At 36.8% G+C, this 23965-nt stretch overlaps 2 protein-coding genes across 3 annotated transcripts in view; one reads left to right on the top strand and one right to left on the bottom strand.

Moving 5' to 3' along the window:
- Positions 1–1778: 1778 nt before the first annotated feature.
- pdf (peptide deformylase, mitochondrial) lies at positions 1779–9690 on the top strand. 2 transcript variants are annotated; one of them, XM_051931839.1, is made up of 3 exons: positions 1779–2170; positions 6665–7265; positions 9301–9690. In XM_051931839.1, the coding sequence occupies exons 2-3, from the start codon at positions 6674–6676 to the stop codon at positions 9456–9458; spliced, it is 750 nt and encodes a 249-aa protein (XP_051787799.1). In that variant the 5' UTR covers positions 1779–2170; positions 6665–6673; the 3' UTR covers positions 9459–9690. The 2 variants fall into 2 exon arrangements, with proteins under 2 accessions (XP_051787799.1, XP_028665725.2); XM_028809892.2 differs by having other exon boundaries at positions 1782–2177.
- A 7716-nt stretch (positions 9691–17406) lies between these two features.
- vps4a (vacuolar protein sorting 4 homolog A) overlaps positions 17407–23965 on the bottom strand; it is an 80109-nt gene continuing 73550 nt past the window's right edge. The window contains exons 10-11 of the mRNA XM_028809889.2: positions 21259–21399; positions 17407–19850 (exon numbers count right to left, since the gene is read on the bottom strand). Coding sequence (XP_028665722.1) covers positions 19749–19850; positions 21259–21399 — 243 coding nt within the window. The 3' untranslated portion in view covers positions 17407–19748. The remainder of the gene's footprint in view (positions 19851–21258; positions 21400–23965) is intronic.

The raw sequence follows: 23965 nt of genomic DNA, 5'->3' as shown, positions 1-23965 counted from the left end.
TGTTGTTTATTACTTGATATGCATGTTACTGCTGAACATTTTAATCATTTTGACAACGCAGTTCCAGTTCTTTCTTCACCTTAATGACTGTAACTTTTTCATTAAATTCCCCACTTAATAATCTTCAAGAAAAGACATTTAAAATGAAAATCCATCTTACACCACTCAAGAACCATTTAAAATTGATTTTCAATATACTATATTAAGCTACATGTAAAGTACAGACTATAGTGTCTGAAAAACCATGTAATGCCATATTAATATTGTACTAAACCCCGAGTCACTTTTGCCACCCAGAATAATAAAACAAATAATACGCCAACTGTACATTTGAATTTGGGGGAAAAAAAATAGCAACTGCAATTCAACGGGGCAGCACGTTGGCGCAGTGGTGGCGCTGCTGCCTCACAGTAAGGAGACCTGGGTTTGCTTCCCGGGTCCTCCCTGCATGTTCTCCCCGTGTCTGCGTGGGTTTCCTCCCACAGTCCAAAGACAAGTTAGGTGCAGTGGCGATTCTAAATTGTCTCTAGTGTGTGCTTGGGGTGTGTGTGTGCCCTGCGGTGGGCTGGCGCCCTGTGTTGGCTGGGATTGGCTCCAGCAGGCCCGCGTGACCCTGTGTTAGGATATAGCAGGTTGACTGACTGACAATTCAACCGTTTGTTTAATGTGTATTAATAATATTTGTTAAATCAGGGGGAATGCCAAGCAAATCCACTTAAGGATCAACAGAATCGATGCAAAATACAACTAACAAGTGGCATTTTTTGACAACATTTAAACAAAGTTTACTGTCCCCAGTCAATCACTGAGCAACCCAGTAAAACAACAATAACATGTCATTCACCTGTCATACACCTGCAGCCTTAGAACACAGACATCATGACATCACTGTGCGAGAGGTGGCTGCGTGTGTATGTTTACTGACAGACAGGACAACATTTAGCACGGAGCATGTGATAAATCGGGGGTCCCCAGCTGCCGCAGGTTTTCATTCTAACCATTTAGTGACCTGTCTTTGCTGCTAATTCATTTCTTTTGAATTCCTTTGAATGGTCTTGTTCTTGAAGACCCTTCAATTGTTTCTTTCTCCTTAATTAGCAGTCAAACAATAATCAGACACAAAATTAGCCAAATCATGACCAGCAAACTGTGTCCATCACAAAATATCTGAAAATAAAGAAAGATGAAGGTCCCAGGAATGTTGATCTGCTCAGGTCCCCAAAACTTTTAACAAAGTTAACCATTTCGGAAATGTATGCTATTACACAATGAGAACAGCAACAAGCCATTGAATTAAAGAACGACCTAAATTAACATGAATTGGCGGCTAATTGAGCAACTGGTCTGGTTGGAGTGAAACTGACTTAGTTGGTCTTCTGTTGGCTCACTCACTCCACATTTCATTTCTGTCTGGTTGCCATTTCAGTAAAGAAATTTAGCAATTCAGGGGAACACATTTTATAAAAACAAGTCAGTTAAAATTAATTCAAAAGAAGTTAATTAGCAGCAAAAACAAGTCACTAATTAATTAAGGGTTTTTTGTTTTGTTCTTTGTTTCGCCTTATACAATTTCTTGTATTAAGAATTTGGTAGTTTTCGCATACCCCTTGGGGTCAGAGCGCAGGGTCAGCCATTGTACAGCGCCCCTGGAGCAATTACAGGTTAAGGGCCTTGCTCAAGGGCCCAGCAGAGCAGTGGCCTTTTTTGGCAGTGACGGGGATTCGAACCAGCAACCTTCGGAATATCAGCGCAGCTCCTTAGCCTCAGAGCCACCACTGAAAACCTGCGGCACTCCACAATCGGAGCTGGGGACCCTTGCGATAAATCAAGAGAAACGGAGCGCAGTGATACGCGAACACAAGGAGATACGTGACCATCACACCTTGGTGCGCCTGCGCCAATTCAGAAGCGACACTGAATCCCACGGGGTGCAGATGTCTTCATATTCTGACTCCAATGGTCCCGTTGCAGCTGCACTATTAGTCTAGTCACAGTCCAACAACGTTAAACCCGAGAGGCAGTCTTGCTGCTGTAAATACGTACGGAGACCAGTTCAAAGCACACTGCAAATGGTCCACAGCTTGCAGGCGTTCCCATACAGAAGGGAGTCGCGCTTTTCAGACGTCATCAGCGGCGGCCCGACCAACAGGTGACTGTGAAGCGTGAAACTGTCAGTGGTAAGATTTTAAGAATAACCTGCAAACAGATTCATTTATTTAGTAATTTTTAGACGTGATACAGATTCATTTATTTAGTAATTTTTAGACATGATAATAAACAGTGTGACGTTTTGCTTTTCAGCATCCGTAAAGTGTTTTATATCGATATGAAATAGACCAGCTTTAAGGGATGTACAAGAAAGCCCCCCCAAAGCATCAGATTGTGCACTTAATAGAATATGACGAGTGATTAGCTGCTGGCGTTAAATGCCCTGAACGATGTCCTTCAGTCCTACATGTCATTTGACTTCACCCCTTTTTATGGGGCTCCATAACTGCGTTCACTGCCCTTGAAAATCCTTAAGTAAAAATAACATCATATCGCGATAATTCCACTTTACATAGATCAACAATTCAATTAAGAAAATACAAATAATTTTTTAAAAATAGTAAAAAAAAAATTATACATACACACGGCGGCGCGAAAAGAACGGAAATCTTTCAAAATACATTACACGGCAACCAAGTGTCATTATGTGTGCATCAAAAGCCTTCATTACTGTCCATCTTTTGGTCGTAATCGCAGCCACCGAGTGGGCTGATGAGGGTCTGGATGGCTACACGGGGGACACGAGGGGCGCTTACTGCGAAAGTGAAACTAAAAAGGGTCTTTATGAACTATTTCCAAACTGCATGTTAAACTTGGCTTCTTACTGTGGAAGACATTCTTGAAAGCGTTTTAATTCTTTTTGAAATGAACACTGTATTATATACAGTAGTATATCATAAATGTCACAAAAAATATTCTAGTCTTTTTTTTTCCACCTTAAAGGTCTTCAATCACTCCAATATAGGAACATTCGTTTAAAACCATGCTAACCGAATTAGCTGAGTTGTGACACTCCGTATTCACATTATTCGATTCATATAAAAATATAATTGAGTGTTTATAGGTCTGTATTTAAAAAAAAAAAAAAAATACTGCCTCTTCCCCCAAAAATTTTGCTTACCTAGGCGACCGCCTAATTCTCCTAAATGGTAGAGCTGGCCCTGTGTGTCTCTCGGCATGGGTTTCAAGGGTCACCTTTTCAGTTTATTGCTTAACATTTTCATTCATGAACTATAATCTGTTGGGACTGCCTTGCAGCTCCGTGAACCTGACCACCATACCCAACCCCAGTTTTCAGATAAAGATCTTACAGTCTGTGTTTGTGTGTGTGTTTTTTTTTCGTTCTTATACATTTGTTTCTTAAAACATCACAAACATGTGCTTGACAGGTTAAACGGCAACCCCATGTATTCCTTTGCCTGTTACAGAAAAAAAATTAGAAGATAGAGCATTTAAAACTTTATATTTAATCAGAAAGACATATTTATGTTATTGTAGCATTGGGTCATGCTAAAAAATAACTGGTAATAAAATGTTTCTGGAGATTGCAATGTTTATAATAGCATTTTACAATATCCTATATTTAAAAACTTTAGTTTTGGTTGTAAAGGGTCTATGGTTAATTATAGTTCAAATTTTGTTAAATTATACAGGTACTGGTCATAAAATTAGAATATCATGACAAAGTTGATTTATTTCAGTAATTCCATTCAAAAAGTGAAACTTGTATACAGTATTCGATTCATTCATTACACACAGACTGATGTATTTCAGATGTTTATTTCTTTTAATGTTGATGATTATAACTGACAACTAATGAAAGTCTCAAATTCAGTATCTCGGAAAATTAGAATATCAATTAAGACCAATGCAAAAAAAGGATTTTTAGAAATGTTTGCCAACTGAAAGGTATGAACATGAAAAGTATGAGCATGTACAGCACTCAATATTTAGTTGGGGCTCCTTTGGCCTGGATTACTGCAGCAATGCGGCGTGGCATGGAGTCGATCAGTCTGTGGCACTGCTCAGGTGTTATGAGAGCCCATGTTGCTCTGATAGTGGCCTTCAGCTCTTCTGAATTGTTGGGTCTGGCGTATTGCATCTTCCTCTTCACAATACCCCATAGATTTTCAATGGGGTTAAGGTCAGGCGAGTTTGCTGGCCAATCAAGAACAGGGATACCATGGTCCTTAAACCAGGTACTGGTAGCTTTAGCACTGTGTGCAGGTGCCAGGTCCTGTTGGAAAATTAAATCTGCATCTCCATAAAGTTCGTCAGTAGCAGGAAGCATGAAGTGCTCTAAAACTTCCTGGTAGACGGCTGTGTTGACCTTGGACCTCAGAAAACACAATGGACCAACACCAGCAGATGACATGGCACCCCAAACCATCACTGACTGTGGAAACTTTACACTGGACCTCACACAACATGGATTCTGTGCCTCTCCTCTCTTCCTCCAGACTCTGGGACCTTGATTTCCAAAGGAAATGCAAAATTTACTTTCATCAGAGAACATAACTTTGGACCACTCAGCAGCAGTCCAGTCCTTTTTGTCTTTAGCCCAGGCGAGACGCTTCTGACGCTGTCTCTTGTTCAAGAGTGTCTTGACACAAGGAATGCGACAGCTGAAACCCATGTCTTGCATACACGTCTGTGTGTGGTGGTTCTTGAAGCACTGACTCCAGCTGCAGTCCACTCTTTGTCAATCTCCCCCACATTTTTGAATGGGTTTTGTTTCACAATCCTCTCCAGGGTGCGGTTATCCCTATTGCTTGTACACTTTTTTCTACCACATCTTATCCTTCCTTTCTCCTCTCTATTAATGTGCTTGGACACAGAGCTCTGTGAACAGCCAGCCTCTTTAGCAATGACCTTTTGTGTCTTGCCCTCCTTGTGGAAGGTGTCAATGGTCGTCTTTTGGACAACTGTCAAGTCAGCAGTCTTCCCCATGATTGTGTAGCCTACAGAACTAGACTGAGAGACCATTTAAAGGCTTTTGCAGGTGTTTTGAGTTAATGAGCTGATTAGAGTGTGGCACCAGGTGTCTTCAATATTGAACCTTTTCACAATATTCTAATGTTCCAAGATACTGAATTTGGGACTTTCATTAGTTGTCAGTTATAATCATCAACATTAAAAGAAATAAACATTTGAAATACATCAGTCTGTGTGTAATGAATGAATCTAATATACAAGTTTCACTTTTTGAATGGAATTACTGAAATAAATCAACTTTGTCATGATATTCTAATTTTATGACCAGCGCCTGTATACCTGCTTGACAGTTAATCTGTTTTGATACCTCAGGCTAAAATTGTTGGCTGTACCGGTGTTCATTATGATAGACAGCAAATCATGTTTGTTCAGTAAATATCTTGCTCATGAAATTTTCCATCACCTGTAGAAAATGCAGCTGGGAAGTTGTTTTTGGAATACATGTTTATATATGTTTATTCAGTTTTTGCCTAACAACTTACTGAGCTGTTTTATTCTTTCACTCATTTCTAGCTAAGTCGTTTTCTTTGCTTGCACATTTTACTTTCCACTGTAACCTGTAGGGGGTGACTCAGAGTCTCACACCCTAGACACAACTCAATAGTCACAGTCTCAGGTTCAAACAAAACTATTTTTAAAAGTTAAAATACCTTCTTTACAGGTCTCTTCACAAAAAGCAGCTCTCGTTTTCATTTACTTTTTCTTCCTCCACTCCTCCCAGGCGAGCTTTGCCCTCCTCCTTTCACCTCTGACACACCCACGTAAGATGGAGCAGCTCCTTTTATGTTGGATCTGGGAGTACTTCTGGAGCTACAATACTTCACTTTGGAAGCACTTCTAGGTTAGGCAGAACTCCATCTGATAGGGAACTCTCCTTTCAACAGCTTCCCCTAGCATCCCATTAGAGGTGCCCTCCAAAACTACAGCTCCCATGCAGTCCTACAGTTGTCCAAGCAGGAGCTACGCCAGACTGATACTCCCATTCAGTGGACCGGGGAAACACCTGGCTGTGGGAGGCAGTCATCCTGGTTGGGATGCCAGTTCATCCCTATGTCCAGCACAATGGTTATGGAGATCACTTAACTGGTAAAACATCAAGCAGCAGGAAAACAGTTTGTATGGCATGTCCCTGCTGGCATTGGGGGTCTACAGCAATCAGGCAATGTAAAGAGAATATACAAGTGTTAATGTCCTCCCTCAAACCAGTAATTGAGATCACCCAGAAGGGGTCTCTATTTTAAGACAATTTCTAAAATTTGCAGCTTTTAAATGTGATTTTTTATTTCTTCAAAAATTTGTTCAGCACTGTGTATTTGACATATCTTAAAAAGTTGAGCTTTCCTAACAAATTTCCTTTAATTTCATTTATCATATGCAGAAAATGGCATGTCAGTGACAATGGGTGATTTTCAGATTTTATGCCAACACACAAAAAAGACTTGACAAAAATGAATGTAAAGCACAGTGAGAACTGAAAATTTTCATGAGTGTATTGCTTTGTGAATGATGATTTAAAAGTGTAGTCTACTACAACACTACATACTTACATTTAAAACTTCCATTACTAAAGTTTTTTCTTGGTTGTGTATTTCGTCACCTAATTATACAATATTGCTTTTAGCCCACAGAGATGAGAACTATACTATTTTCCCGGTTTTTACAGCTGTCTGCATTAGGGTGCACTGTAAAACACTCCATCACATGGTGTCCTGAAGGGAACTCTGGATATTTACTCAAGTTACATAATCTCTCAGCTAGATGCCATTCCAGTGAAACCAAAGAGAGAAGTTACTGGCAGTTCCTAAAACGCAAAGTCCTAAAGCCACCATCCCCACCTTATTCACATGTATGTCAAGTGGGAGACCCAGTCCTTCGTCTCAAGGCTTCTCCAGTGGATCCTACAGAAATAACAAGTTCCAGAATCCAGAATGTAATAAAACATCTGATCAAGGTGATGAGGAAGATGGATTGCATAGGACTGAGTGCCCCTCAGATTGGAGTTTCACTGCAAATAGTGGCTCTGGAGTATCCAGTACACTTGGTTGATGAAGAGCCAGAGAGTTTAAGGAAGACAAAAGGACTTGCCCCATTTCCTCTTAAAATCTTTGTGAACCCCAGCATTCGCATCATGGACTCAAAGACTATCACCTTCCGGGAAGCATGTGAAAGTATTTCTGGATTTTCTGCCTGTGTACCCAGATATCACGCAGTGGAAATCTCAGGTAATCACTGATTAGATTATCTTAGTTTTCCAGGACTTTATAAAACTAACGAAGGAGACAGAACAGCTTTAAGTGCAAGTGGATGCATAACTTTATAATATGGTTGTACTGTATGTTATCTTATAAAATGTTAGATGTAACCAAAACTGGATTGATATGCATGAAGCAATGTTTAATTAATTTTCAGTTTTAAAGTGTTGGGTTACTGAAAGAATGTCAAATGCATAATGTGACTTATGTCCAAAAAATTATCAATTATAATGAAAAATGATAATTAACTTGATTTGTTCAATATGAGGAAATCAGATAGGACAAAAACAAAAACTCTTCTTCTTTCGGCTGCTCCCATCAGGGGTCACCACAGTGGATCATCTTCTTCCATATCTTCCTGTCCTCTGCATCTTGTTCTGTTACACCCATCACCTGCATGTCCTCTCACCACATCCATAAACCTTCTCTTAAGCCTTCCTCTTTTCCTCTTCCCTGGCAGCTCTATCTTTAACATCCTTTTCCCAATATACGAAGCATCTCTCCTCTGCACATGTCCAGACTGACTTTGTCTCCCACCCGTCCAACCTGAGATGACTCTCTAACGTACTCCTTTCTAATCCAGTCCATCCTCATCACACCCAATGCAGATCTTAACACCTTTAACTGTGGCACCTCCAGCTCAGTCTCCTGTTTTTTTGGTCAGTGCCACCATCTCTAGCCCATATTGATTAAACATACTGTGCTTGAAGGCAGAAATCGGGATTAAAGAAATGTATTATTTACCAGTTAATAACATTGCCTCCAAGCTTCAGTGAACCAGATTTGAAAACAGGCTTCCACCAGTCAGAGAATGTGTAAACTCTTCATAACGTCTCTGCAAGGGTTTAACCCACTTGGACATGTGCATTATATTAAATGGTCGCTATTGGCCTGGGAGACACAAGTGTGGTTGTGTACACAAGTGTTCAGTGATACTTTTGTATTTTTCCCCTTTTGCACTCAGAACTGAATGGGTACAGTTCAGCTCCACAAAACTCTGGACTGTAGTAAGAAGGTCAGAAATAGTATTAACCAGTGGTTATCTTTACAGTTTAAAGTACCTGCTGTGATATCCCAGCTTGGTCACAGTGTGGAAGCTGCCTGTTTTCTGTATGTTTCCAAGGAACTCCAGCTTTCTGCAGTATCCCAAAGCTGTGATTGCAAGCATGATTGAGTGCTGACTGCAGTGAACTAGCATCCTACCTAAATTTGGTTTGAGGCGTGCTCTTGCCATATGTCTGATCCTGCCAGGACCGGCTCTGCCAACCCACAACCTTATTAACATAAGCTATGTATTATTTTTTTAAAATCTTTATTGCATCCATCCACCTATCAAACCCTTATCCTAGTCAGGGTCACAGGGTGCCAGAACTTATCGCCAAACCAGTGGGCACAAGACAGGAACCAGCCCCGAGTGGAACAGCTAGTTAATCTCCTTACATGCTCAACCACACATCCATAATGTCTACTGTATCCCTGGCCAGTTTAGTCCATCTCAGAACTAACAAGTTTGTTTAGAAATAGTCCAGGATAATTAGGTATAGAATGAAAAATGAATTAAGTATTTTATAGCAATTTCTATCATGTGATTTAAAAAATACTTTTCTGTTCACATAAATGCATTTTCCAGTTTAGGTTAAACAATGAGCTGCTCCATATTATACAGCTTAATACTTCTTTATTCCAGCCACCAACAAAGCCAGAAACTTGATCGAAGTTGATAAAGCAAATCATGCAAAATGTAAACTAAACTGCAGCAAAGAAGTAAGGCACTGAGATATATTCCAGGGTACCTAAGCAGGGGAACACACACAGACATTATTTAAATAACTCCTGGACAAAAGCTCTGTAGAAACACATTTGTTAATAATATATTTTGAAATATTGGTCTATTATTTTGTCAGTTCCATTTTTTGCCTCCAACACCCCAGAGGACTAAGAAAAGAAAACCACCCTGTAAAGAGAATTCTTCCCCTAACTGATATTGTATTTTTTTCTTTTGCAGGTTTGAATGAACGAGGAGAGCCTGTTTCATGGCAGACTGATGGGTGGTCTGCACGGATCATCCAGCATGAAATGGACCATTTAAATGGGATCTTGTTTATTGACAGAATGGACAGCAACACATTTGAGAATATTAAATGGATGGAGTTAAATGAATAGATGTTATTTTCCAGTTGACTTCAAATTCAGAAATTGTAATAAGTAAGTTCAAATGTGTGTACAGGAATAAAAAAAATAAATCGGCTATCACAAAACAATTAATAGAATATTGTTTGAGATTTTATTGCACATTCCTTTTTGTGAAGTTGAAGTCTAGGTCATAAAACTGTTTAAATGGTTCACTCATGGTGACAACCAAACAGTGAGATATACAGTACCAAAGGAACATAAGATATACAGTGGTGTGAAAAACTATTTGCCCCCTTCCTGATTTCTTATTCTTTTGCATGTTTGTCACACAAAATGTTTCTGATCATCAAACACATTTAACCATTAGTCAAATATAACACAAGTAAACACAAAATGCAGTTTTTAAATGATGGTTTTTATTATTTAGGGAGAAAAAAAATCCAAACCTACATGGCCCTGTGTGAAAAAGTAATTGCCCCCTTGTTAAAAAATAACCTAACTGTGGTGTATCACACCTGAGTTCAATTTCCGTAGCCACCCCCAGGCCTGATTACTGCCACAGCTGTTTCAATCAAGAAATCACTTAAATAGGAGCTGCCTGACACAGAGAAGTAGACCAAAAGCACCTCAAAAGCTAGACATCATGCCAAGATCCAAAGAAATTCAGGAACAAATGAGAACAGAAGTAATTGAGATCTATCAGTCTGGTAAAGGTTATAAAGCCATTTCTAAAGCTTTGGGACTCCAGCGAACCACAGTGAGAGCCATTATCCACAAATGGCAAAAACATGGAACAGTGGTGAACCTTCCCAGGGGTGGCCGGCCGACCAAAATTACCCCAAGAGCGCAGAGACGACTCATCCGAGAGGTCACAAAAGACCCCAGGACAACGTCTAAAGAACTGCAGGCCTCACTTGCCTCAATTAAGGTCAGTGTTCACGACTCCACCATAAGAAAGAGACTGGGCAAAAACGGCCTGCATGGCAGATTTCCAAGACGCAAACCACTGTTAAGCAAAAAGAACATTAGGGCTCGTCTCAATTTTGCTAAGAAACATCTCAATGATTGCCAAGACATTTGGGAAAATACCTTGTGGACTGATGAGACAAAAGTTGAACTTTTTGGAAGGCAAATGTCCCGTTACATCTGGCGTAAAAGGAACACAGCATTTCAGAAAAAGAACATCATACCAACAGTAAAATATGGTGGTGGTAGTGTGATGGTCTGGGGTTGTTTTGCTGCTTCAGGACCTGGAAGGCTTGCTGTGATAGATGGAACCATGAATTCTACTGTCTACCAAAAAATCCTGAAGGAGAATGTCCGGCCATCTGTTTGTCAACTCAAGCTGAAGCGATCTTGGGTGCTGCAACAGGACAATGACCCAAAACACACCAGCAAATCCACCTCTGAATGGCTGAAGAAAAACAAAATGAAGACTTTGGAGTGGCCTAGTCAAAGTGCTGACCTGAATCCAATTGAGATGCTATGGCATGACCTTAAAAAGGCGGTTCATGCTAGAAAACCCTCAAATAAAGCTGAATTACAACAATTTTGCAAAGATGAGTGGGCCAAAATTCCTCCAGAGCGCTGTAAAAGACTCATTGCAAGTTATCGCAAATGCTTGATTGCAGTTATTGCTGCTAAGGGTGGCCCAACCAGTTATTAGGTTCAGGGGGCAATTACTTTTTCACACAGGGCCATGTAGGTTTGAATTTTTTTTTCTCCCTAAATAATAAAAACCACCATTTACAAACTGCATTTTGTGTTTACTTGTGTTATATTTGACTAATGGTTAAATGTGTTTGATGATCAGAAACATTTTGTGTGACAAACATGCAAAAGAATAAGAAATCAGGAAGGGGGCAAATAGTTTTTCACACCACTGTACCACAGTGGTTGAGAAAACCCTGAATGATTCCATTTCCACAAACATGGCAATAGCAATGGGTAACGGTCCAGTCTCAAACAGTATAAAAGTCAATACTGTACTTTAAATGTTGGTAATGTAAATATTTTTCCAGATAGCTATAGTGCTGAGGTTATAACAAATTTATCTTTTGTAACTGGTTAATATTTTTAATGTTTAAACATTGACAACTTTTGTCTTAATTCAAGCAAAATTCATAAATATTGATATTATACGCAAAGCAGAGGCCAAGGTACAAAAATGCAAAGTATTCTATCCTAAATCCAACTTGCAAAAATTGAAATGCTTACACCAGGAAGGCATTTCAAACCTTCATCCTGCTTGAAATGGCTTAAATATATTTATAAATGGTCAAGGTATGGCAGAGGACTTTGTTTAAAAGTAATGTAAGAATATTCACACCCACCCAAAACTGGGCTACAACAGTTGCACAGGGGCTCCTCTGTGTTTTAAGCTGCACAGCACAAGCAAAGCATGCAAATGAAGTTATGGTGTGACCTTGACTGCCAGGGAAACTAGCCTAAGGTTGTTGTCATCTTAGACTTCACCGGCAAGGTGGTTGGTTATTTTATACTGCTTGTTGGAAAAATTGCATGAAGTTTGGTATTTTGGTACAAGAGGCCACATGGGTTGTTTATATTTTATTTGGCGTTCACCATTACACATATAAGGTTTGCAATGTAGGTGTCACTTTTGACATAATCACATGTATTTATTTACTAAAAGCACTAATTTTCAATTACTTAATGCTGACATGCAAACTGTGCCCCATGCCATGAGACTATGTTCATGATGAATACACATCTATCAAAGACTCATCCCCGTGTCTCTTATACAGTGAGATCTACACTCCGGAGCTGCTTGCCGTTAAATGAGAAAATGAAATAGGCGCTGTTAGAATTTAGAAGCATTACTCATGTGTGGACGTCAAATTTGCAGTTGTAGGGAGCACATTTTGCTTCTCTGTAAAACACAATTGGGCTTGAACAGCAAGTTAAAAATGGCCCAAATTGTTCAGGTACTGTTTTTTTGAAACTAAAACCAGTGAAGACCTGCTCTAGATGTTTAACAACTTTGTCTTTTTCATTTGGAGGTACTGACCAGTTTTGACGGTCCTTTGTACATCTGTTGGATCCATTTACTCAAAATGCATTGAATATCTGACCCTTAGAAATAACAAAAAATAACAGAGCTATGACTGCATTTTTGTAAGGTAATCATGTATTTTTAAAATGTTTTTTGCTCAGTCAAAGCAGTAATGTTTTTACTGGAGTATTATTGCACACCACAGGCAATTTGTCATCCCTCATTTCTCTATGCTTACCATCAATTCTTGCCTGCATGTGAGTAAAAAAGTCCTGCACTAGTAACTTTTACACTGAGTCCTGCTACAACACCTAAAATGGACATTTTTTTTTAATCTATCACCCTTGTTTGCCCAAATTCTATATAAGATGAGGGTGTGCACTGTAATACTATAAACAAATTAATACCATTGAAAATAATATCTTCCTATAAAACTATGGTTAGAAATTTGTCATGTCATAATGATGGCCTGAAGTCCACAAACCTCGGATCAAATTTAAACATTGTGGTCACCGATAACTTGTCAAAATCCTTTCCATACTGTAAATCTCTTCAGAAAAAAAATTCTCACCATTGATACAAAGGTTGGTAAAAGACAAAACCACAGTACATTTGTAAAATTTCTGACCATACTTAAAGCAAATGCTGCTATATATGACATTTTGCTTGCTTTTTCTAAAACTACATATTTATCCTGGCAAACAATTGTGTAAACCTAATTATTTTTTTTTATTTTATTGAATTTTATTGTAATCATTCCATACAAATAGATCAATTTTTACAAAAAAAAAAATAGGATTGAAAACCAATCAACCACCACCCCTGAGAAAGAGAGCGTGGCCAACAGACTAAAACTTAAATAGTAAAAATAAATAAATTGAAGAGTTTAATAGGTGGATACAGATAAATGGAGAAGAAAAAGAAATGGGAAGAGAATCTACTTCCCCAGTGCTTTAAGAACTTATTCTAAAATATTGATTAGATCCTGCCAGGTTTTGAAAAAGTTCTGCACAGATCCTCTTCTAAGTGGCAATTAGATTTTTTCCAATTTCAAATAATATAAAACATCAGCTACCCACTGACTTAAAAGAGGAAAGTTAAGATTCTTCCAGTTTAGCAAAATAAGTCTGCGTGTAGAGAAGGCAATCACAGTTTGTTTGTCCTTCTCCACTTTAAGCCCATCTGGAAGAACACCAAACACAGCGGTTAGTGGATTAGGAGGTATTGGGACACCAAGGCTGTCTGAAAGGCCCTTAAACATTTTTGTCCTGAATTATGTTAATTTGGCACAGGCCTAAAACGTGACCCAGTGAGGCTGGAGCTTGATTGCAGAGTTCACAGTTTGGATCTTACCCTGGAAACATTTTGGACATTTTCAAGTGAGACCGATGTGCTCGATATATAATTTTGAGCTGAATAACTATATGCTTTGCACATATGGAGCTTGAATGAATTCTCTGCATTGCTACCTTCCACTCCTTTTCTGATATGTTGAGTGAGAGATCCTTTTCCCATTGTCCTCTTGGATCTTTGAAAGGGAGGGACTGTAAAATATTTTTTATATATTGCAGAAATACTGTCTGCAAATATTCCTCGAGACTGAGCAATATTTTTTCCAGCATAGAGGAAGGTGAGAGATGGGGAAAATCTGGCAGGCTCTGTTTGACAAAGTTTCTAATTTGAAGACAGTGAAAGAAATGAGTTTGCTGGAAAATTAAATTTGGAATGTAATTGTTCATAGGATGCAAAGATGTTGTCTATATAAAGATCTCTAAGCAATTTAATCCCAAATGTTTTCCAGATATTAAAAACTGCATATGTTTGCAAGGGTTGAAAAAAGTGGTTCTCATGCAGAGGTGCCACAGATAAAAGATTCTCCATCTTCAAATGCTTTCTACATTGGTTCCATATTCTGAGTGAGTGAAGCACAATTGGGTTATTAGTATATTGGCAATAACTTGCATTTATTGGGGCACAAAGCAGGGAATATAAAGAAGTACTGCAGGATTTTATTTCTATTGCAGACCAAGCCTGTGTATGTTCATCTATCTGTGTCCTGGTTTTTATAGCTTGTATGTTTGCTGCACAGTAGTAAAACTGAAAGTTAGGTAGAGCCTTCTGTCTTAGGTCTTTGTAGAGTTGCTGTTTGGATATATGGATATTTTAGGTTCCAAATAAATGAGGTTATGGTTGAATCTAATTGCTTAAAGAATGATTTATTGATGTATATTGGAATGTTTTGAAATAAAAAGAGAAGCTTAGGAAGGATATTCATCTTAACAACGTTAATTCTTCCAGCTAGAGTGAGACGGAGGGTTGACCATCTATGCAAGTCTTGCTTGATTTTTTCCATACAGACAGCGAAATTTTGTTGATAAAGATATTTATGTTTACTTGTGATATTTAACCCTAGGTATTTAAACTGATCTGCAATAATAAAAGGGAAGGTGTCCAATCGAATACTGTGTGCTTGAAAATTCACTGGAAAGAGCATACTTTTATTCAAATTAATTCTGAGACCAGAGATCTTTTGAAATTCTGTGAGTGCTGTTAAGACTGCAGGCACAGTATTTTGTGGGTCTGATATATACAACACCATATCATCTGCATATACAGAAATTTTCTGTTCCATTCCTTCTCTGATAATCCCCTTTATCTGATGAGCATTTCGACAGTGAACTGCCAGTGGTTCAATGGCAATTGCAAATAGCAGTGGTGACAAGGGGCATCCTTGTCTGGTACCACATTCTAGTTTAAAGTAGTCTGAGCAAATGTTGTTAATACAAACTGAAGCTTCTGGATTGGTATACAGTAGTTTGATCCATGCACAAATATTCGGGCCAAACCCAAATTTCTCTAATGTAGTGGAAAAGTAGTTACATTCAATCATATCAAATGCTTTTTCTGTATCCAACAATAATATCATCTCCGGGGTGTTTGTCTTTGCAGGTGAATACATTACATTAAACAGGCGTCGGAGATTGGAAGCAAAGTGTCGGCCTTTAATAAATCCAGTTTGATCTTGTTGTATTACCAAAGGCAGCACTTTCTCCATCCTTCTAGCTAGGACTTTGGAGAGTATCTTAACATCATTATTCAGAAGTGAAATCGGTCTTATGATGCACATTGTAATAAGTCCTTGTTTTGTTTAGGAAAGACGGCGATCAATGCTTGGCGAAAAGTTTGAGGTAGAATTTGATTGTCTCTAGCTTCTGTAAATGTTGCTAATAAAGAGGGGAGCTAGCTGAGTGGAGAATTTCTTATAAAATTCGACAGGGTAGCCATCAGGGCCTGCTGCTTTCCCGCTCTGAAATGACTATAGCATCTAGTAATTCTGATAGCACCAGAGGTTTATCCAATTCCTCTGCAATAAAAGTGTATCTATTTGTGGTATCTGTAATGTATTCATAAATGCATTAGATTGTGTGTTGTCTTCTTTGAACTCAGTAGAATATAAGGATTTATAGTAGTCTCTAAATGTGTGCATTATATTTTTATGGTCAATGATTTTATTTCCGTTCGTGTTGGTGATTGCTGGGATTGTATTGCAAACTTCTTGCTTGTGGATTTGTTGAGCTAAGAGCTTATTAGCTTTCTCTCCGTGTTCATAGTAATGATGTCCTGATTTAAAAATGAGCTGTTCAGTTTCTTTGGTTGTTAAGAGGTTGAGCTCTGAATGCAGAGCCTGTCTTTTGCTATGAAGAGCTTCACTTGGACACCTTGCATGTTCTTGATCTATTCTAGTAGTTTCGCTGGTTGGCTGTGATACCTTCTTGGTTTCTAATTTATTTCTGTGGAAAAGAAATGAAATTATCTGTCCTCTTAAGAAGGCCTTTAGAGTTCCCCAGAGTATTCCTGCAGACACCTCTGAGGATGTATTTGTCTCTGGGAAGAAACTGATTTGTTTTGATATAAATTCTGTACAGTTCTCATCTGCTAATAGAAGTGGATTAAGACGCCATCTCCGAGATGAGTATGTGGGGCATAATGATTTCAGCTCCAAGATCAGAGGGGCATAGTCAGAAATAACAACAGTGTCGTACTTGCAAGATTTAATCGCAGGCAAAAAATTATTATCAATAAAGAAATAGTCAGTTCTTGAATAGCAATGATGCATTGGTGAGTAGAAGGAATATGTTCTTGAATTTGTGTTTAGAAACCTCCAGGGGTCTGATAAGTTGTGGTCAGTTAAAAACTGTATAATTGTAACTGCAGTGTTAGATGTCATCCCCCCTGTGACAGGAGACCTATCTAAGAGTGGATTTAAAACACAACTAAAGTCCCAAGCCATTATAATTTTATGAGTGTTCACATTGGGAATAGATGCAAATACATTTTGCATTAATTCCCTATCATCGACATTGGATGCATAAACATTTATCAAAATCACTTTACGGTTAAATAAGTTGCCCATGACAATCACATATCTCCCTTCAGGATCAGATACTACATCTGATGCTACAAATGAGACTGTTCTATGTATAAGAATTCCCACACCTCTAGTTTTCTTTGTAAAGCTGGAATGGAACATTTGGCCAGTCAAGTCTTTTTGCAGTCGGAACTGATCTTTGTTTATTAAGTGGGTAATAAGTGTAAAAATACTATTTTTGCATTTAGACCTGTTAGGTGAGAGAATACTTTCTCTTTCTCTTTTAATTCGTGATTCAGGAATTTAACATTCCAGCTCACAAAGTTAACTGTCCCATCATGGAGACATTGATTCTGAAATTTTGATGTCATTTTGTAGTCTTAACTGGAGGTGAGACAGCTTTAACCTTAATTTCCAATTTTTCTACAAGTTATTGCCATGCAGCCTATTGTTACGTTGGAAGTTATAATTATAAGGATTAAAAGGATAGATTAGATATAGCTTGCTCTCCCTCTCTCTTCCCCCCCCCCCATCCCCCCAAAACCTAATTACTTTTTGATGTTTTAAGGAAATAATCTACGAATAATAATCTAATAAACTACGAAGTGCTTTTAATTTCACTGAACACATTTTCAAAAATAAATGAAGCCTTTTGCAATTGCAATAAATTATATGGTCAATGAATATATACTGTAGTAGCCCTTTATTCCTGTGAATGAAAATTAAAAAAGAAAGAATATAACACAGAATTTTTGGTAGCTGCCCATTTAATGTGCAAATTTCTTGCTGTGATAAATAAAAATGTTGTTTTGCAATATGCATCCAATAAACCAGTAATGTTTTCCAATCATGGTAAGGGTTTAAATGAAAGAATACTAGTGAAAACTGCATCTAATTATATATTATATTTCAGTGTAGAAAATAAAAGACTTTATATGTGGAAAAGTTTTTTTTCTAGTAAACAGAATAAATAAAAAGAAAAAATACAATATTGAAAAAATTTAGGTCATGAAAGAATTTCTGAAGGACACATTTTATGAGACAATTGAGCCGCTTCTTAAACTGAACTTCCAATAATAGAAATAAAAAGAACAGTGAAAATTATGAAACTACACTGTACACTGCAAACAATACAGACAGTTTATACATGTATTTCTTAATTTCCTCTCTTGACTAAATTTTTACTATACAAAGGTTCAAATATTCTGTGTGCTTTTCTGGGTCACAGTTCAAATCAGCTTGCTTAAGTCATTTTGATTATTAAAATGCATTCCTTCTAGTTTAACTTTGTTTTTAGAATTATGCTTGTTTAAAATTTTAATAACTGATACCATGTAGTAGTGTAGGAAAAAATAACAAGTAAAACAGTTTTTAAATTAGATTTTTATATTTAACAAAAGCATTCAAATCTGTAACCACCCAACATCATTGATATATGCTGACTATCACAGAAAAAGGGTATTTGTAATTTTCAGAATATGCCCTTAAAATTTTAAACATTTATGATTATAGTGTATTATAGAAAAACACACTAGCTTGATGTATTTTATAAACAAATGTTACAATTCTCCAAGCTACACTAGTAAATTGTGCTACAAAACGAAAAGCAAAAAATTAACTTAATAAATTAAATGAGATTTTAACCTCAGCTGAAACCAAATTCCATAATGCAAAATTTCTGATTGAAACTCTTCTATTTTTAGTGTTAAACCAAAATATCAAAAATGGTTTAAGCACACAAATAAAAACAAAATGTATAAAGAAACCTATTTAATGAAATCTGTCTACTTTCAAACTCATCCATCAAAATGATTCGTGAAGCCCCTCTACTCTCTGACTGTAATCACTAATTACAAGTATCACAGGAACATACAGAATTTACAGTGAACTCAAAGGCACCATCCAGACTCCGCTAAGGACTTACCAGGCAGCATGCTTACTCTGCATGTATGTGGCCTGTATTAACTGCATTTCCAGCATCTTTTGTAACAAACAAACCTATTGCAGTAAAATTTCTCATTTAGAACAATTTACTAGATAATGGGTCTTTTGGAAATAAGCAGCATTCCTTAAGGCAGAACTACAAAGACTGTGCTTATTTTCCTAACTTTTTGAAACTGCACTGATATAATCAGTGGCAAAAATTTACAATCAGAACTACTCACCCTTTATGTTCTCATTCTTCCTGAGCTAAAATAAAGTAATAATGTTGGGGCTCTTAATCATTTATACCATGACAATACCCATCTGACTGCAATACCAACAAACTCCATGAAGCAACAAGAAAGGCCATCCGTGAGGCACAGAAAATTTCCCGGAGTTAATAAAACTACTGTCCCTCGTCTGCAAAAAAACAAACATATTTTTGTTGTTAGGTTACAAATGTTGCAATGTATTTTTACTATTTTTCTCCCACTTGATTAGCATCGGATACATTTATTTCGTCAAAGTGAAAAAAAAATTTAAATTGAAAATCTTTTTTAAATAACAATTTAGATTAGCCTGGGACATATTAAAAACTGTAAATCTATAACTGCTGAACCAAAAAGAATGTGGTTGTTTCAGTTTTGATGCCACTTAATGTACAGTACATAATTTAATGACCTGATTTGGCATTTACCTGAACAGCTTTCCTTTACTTTTCTTTTTCCTTTAATTTTTTTACAAAATCACAACCAAAGATTTTGATGTTTTAAGATGTCTATTTTAAAGAAGTAGTTTTTACGATTTAATTAAGTGAATTCTCAAAACACATGATGGATTTGTCAGTAATACAGATTTCTCTTTTCTCTGTCACAGTATATAGCAAAGCATTTTATCAATGATTCAGCCCAAGTTATTATAAAGTCAGAGGGCAAGATAATTAGCAGTATTTAATAAGTAGCCGTGGTAGTGATGGAAGTGATAAGGAAATAGTTTTATTTTTGTATTTATTCCATCAACCTTCTTGTCCAAAATCTTCTGTAAACTTCTTCACTTTGAGAAGGTCTTCGGCATTTACAGTGGGTCTGGTGGTGGCTAGGGATCTCAGCATATCAGACTAAAATATAAATAGATAAAACTCATTATATATTAACAATCCACTGCCTATTTTTCAAAGCAAAATTACTACAATTATGTAATTCCAATACAAATTTAAACCAAGAAAACCAACATATGACAATGAACCCTGCAGTTAAAAAGACCAAGCAGTTCTACGCAATAACTACTGTACATCTATAAGCCTATTTTAACTGAAACTGCTTTAATGGCACTATATGGGCAAAAATGGGATGCACTGATACCATTAGAAATACCTAATCCTGTAACATCTGACAGTAAGATAACAGTCTATATGGTATATAGTTTAGATTCACTGCAATAACAGACTACTGACCACTGCTTGAGTTTGTTTTAGTTGACCCCAAAATTTTGCTCACCTTTTTCTTCTTTCCAAAGTGCAAAATCCACTTTTTGTATTTAACAACATAATGTATTCAGTTCTCTACCTGATATTGATTTTAAAAAGCAAAATCATGTACTACATAGAAGCAAGTTTGGTCATACTACCATAATACCACCGTGTTGTCCTTTTTTGTTGGGACTATTAAAAATCTGACATTCAGTCTAGGTCCTTGTAGTTAAAAAAAAATTAAATCATTTAGTGTAATTTATTAGCAGGCAGTTTTATATAGCAAATTATACAAGCAACTGGTGAAAAAAATCGCCCAAGGTATCAACAAAGTGTATTTCTCATTTAACAACATGTTCTACTTACTAATTTGCAATATCCAAGGAAAAAAGGAAACAAAAATTTACGAATAAATATATGCAATCCAAACACATTTACTTAAGACAAATATTTTATTCAGAATTCTAAGAGGAAAAAGCTTCTGTACAGCTACAAAGAAGATAAAAAATAATACAATTGTAAGCTGCTTTACAAATTATTTTTTTATTTCAGGTTTGAGATTGGCTCAATTATTGCAATTACTGTAACTTCCAACATTACTACGTGCATGATTAGTACGGCATAGCAGGGGCTACACAAAATGTAAGCAACATACACAAATAGGTGACTGAAAAGTACCTTCGTATGACTGTGAGCAGAAGGACGCTGTTAGCATATGAAATCCTGCAGGAATTAATCCATGAAAAAGACAAATTATGTTACCCTAAGGAGGAAGCATATAGCAGCCCCACAGTATGATGGATACGCATAGCAGGGTATTAGAACAGCTTGAGTCAATAGATGAAACATTGTAACAGATATTAATTTTGCAATAGATAAGACCCTACTAACTGAGAAACAGTAGACATCAGGGATCCACTAGTCCCATCTTCTGCAGTATAATATTAATTCAGAATGATTTTCTTTACACACAGATCCATCTATTTTCAAACTGACTTGATCCAAATGTTTATTAAACAGTGGCTAAAACATTTACAATAATATAAAAGGCACTTACCATGCACACGATTGGTTCCAGAAGTTTGTCACTTGCAACATCAATCCAAGTCATTTCTATTGCTTCAGGATCACCAGGAGAGCATGGGGTTAAAAGGTCATCCACAATGATATTTGGGTTTGTTCGGGATGGACCACGTACCTGAAAAAGTAAAAAGTGCACACACACAATACTATAAATACTCAGAAATAGTCTTTATTTGTGAAATGATTAAAAATTCAAACCGAATTGTTTAAATAATTATTATCTATATAGCAATGTCTGATTAAACAATGCTGTGTCTTTCCCAGGGATTTTCTGATGGACAAAAGTCAGTTACTACATTTTTATTTACTAAACTGTTTTGTAACAATGAGTCATACTCTAAAGTAATAGCAATAATAGAGTGCAATGTGTTAGTATACTACATTAAATAAATGCTTTTTAACAGCACTTTACAATGGAGTTAAAAATGAGCATAAAATAGGCTTGTGGCGGCTCAATAGATTTCATACATAGCAGATTCCAATTCAAGTGATATGAAAATGTCATCATCTGATTTGTTATAGTGGTGTAAGGTCTGTGACTACCTGTTGTTCAATTTTCTTAAAAAACCTTTTTGAAAGTATATCTAATAGAGTAGTATCCAACAACTAGCAATTGAAAAATATATATTAATACAAAATGACCATTACTAGTATAAAACCTGTATCAATATTATCCTAAGGAAGGAGAAAAGAAACTAAAAAAAGATCCACAAATAGCTATTAATATTAGTTAAAACACAGTAATTTGATAAAATTATATAAATGAGTAAGAACTTTGAAAGGAGCTGATTTATTGTTTAATGAGAATACAAATGGTACATGATGGGCAGGAAGATCAAGGGCTGGGCACCACAGATCAGGGGCTGAAGCTTTCCACATCCTATCACCACTGTCCGATTTTAAACCTGTATTATGTTTATATTACTTAGGATAGCCATGCCTTTCCCATGTTATTAATTAGTTCAAACACCATTCAACTGGAGGTTGATAATGTCAGTTCTTTACAATGATGATAAATTCAGTCTTATAACTGGTTACATAACTGCTTTCCCCTTCCATTTATTTCAAGAGAAGTGATTTTTTGTACTCTATTAGTTAACTTACCTAAAGCAGCAGGAGAAGATGCTGCTGTGTGAGCTGTTTGCATGCATGCACGTGCTCTGCCTGTGATTTGAGTCACTTGAATTGGGCATCTGAGTGGCTATCAGACGAGTAAAATAGGAAAATACACAAAATATGCAAGTCCAAATAACAATTCTTCAGATAAAATTGAAACAGTAAACTAATTCCTCTAATTACTTGAAGCTGCACAGAATATTTCTCCATTTTAAGGTGTATGTTTGCAAATTCGCCTATACTTTTCAAAGGGAAATTTTGAGGTTTTAAAACTTTGTATAGTGCGATCTGTTCAAGATACTGCAATGAAAATGAAAAGGTCTCAAAATATTTCTTTAAATAATAGGCGTGCCACATCTCAATAAAACTGGTCCACAGATTGAGAGTGGAGTGGGGTCTGGGATTTGTTTTGTGTAAAGAGACAGAGGTTTTCATAAGAGGTGCTTTGCAAATTATACGTCAATGCACCTAAAAACAGAGCAAATCAAGAAGTGGGCAAATACTTTTTCATGGAATTGTATGTGTGATGCCTGGTTGCTTACAAATGAATGGATGGTTTCATGTAACTGAATTCACAGTATGTGTACATTCTCTTTGCGAGGCAGAGTTTTCCTATCCTGACAGCACATGCTTGTGTTCAGTTAACAATTTTACTGAAGATACATTCTTTTTGAGAATAGCATTTTTTACACATAGCTACATTTCAGTGTGCAATGCCTTAAATAATACTGTAACCATATTACTTGAAATATTGATCAATTTTTAAGCAGTGAGATGCCCTTGCAATTTGACCGATCTACTACATTTTTGCATGGAAGAATGGGAACATATTGCCACATCAGAATGTGCCAAGTAGACGGAGTGCTGAAATACAAAGATGCTCCAACAAAGTGTCAGTTTAGGGTTGTGTACACTTATGCAATCAGGTTTTGGTAAGATTTTTATTTTTATTATTTTTCCCCTAAACAGTTTCTAATTCTAGTTTTACCTTCTTTGTATAGGTTGCAATTTCAAAATAAAAGTGGAAATAGTTCTGACATGATTGATTTTGGTTTCTTTTTTTACATCACAAAAACTTGCAATTTTAACAGGGCTGTGTAAAATTTTTATATCAATTGTGATACTGAGAAAACAAAAATAACATGAGGGACAAAGTGATTGCTAAAACTGCCAATGGGTACTAATTTTTGATAACCACATAATAGATACATGGGTGATTTAAAATAAAAAAAACACACTGAGTGCTGCCAGGACTGTGCCAAATAATCACTCTGATTTTTTCCCCATTAAGTCAAGAACTTAAAGTGCCAAAAAAGAGGCACTTTAAGGACCCACTTATATCTACAATCACATTCACAATGGGGTCAATTTATAGGTTTACAGGGTCATTATTGTCACATGTAGAGTGTACACTGAAATTCTTACTTGCATGTCCTAATCAACATGTAACATGCTGCCACTTCTATGGAGATGTTGGAATTTAAAACCAGAGTACCCACACAGACACAGAGAGCTGGTAGAACCTATACATGGACCACATAGGATCCGATTTGAACCCAGTAAAC

The sequence above is a fragment of the Erpetoichthys calabaricus genome, chromosome 9, assembly GCF_900747795.2.
Source record: "Erpetoichthys calabaricus chromosome 9, fErpCal1.3, whole genome shotgun sequence".
Classification (NCBI taxonomy): domain Eukaryota; kingdom Metazoa; phylum Chordata; class Cladistia; order Polypteriformes; family Polypteridae; genus Erpetoichthys; species Erpetoichthys calabaricus.
Note: the sequence above shows the minus strand (reverse complement) of the source record. Positions and strands in the feature narration are given on the sequence as shown.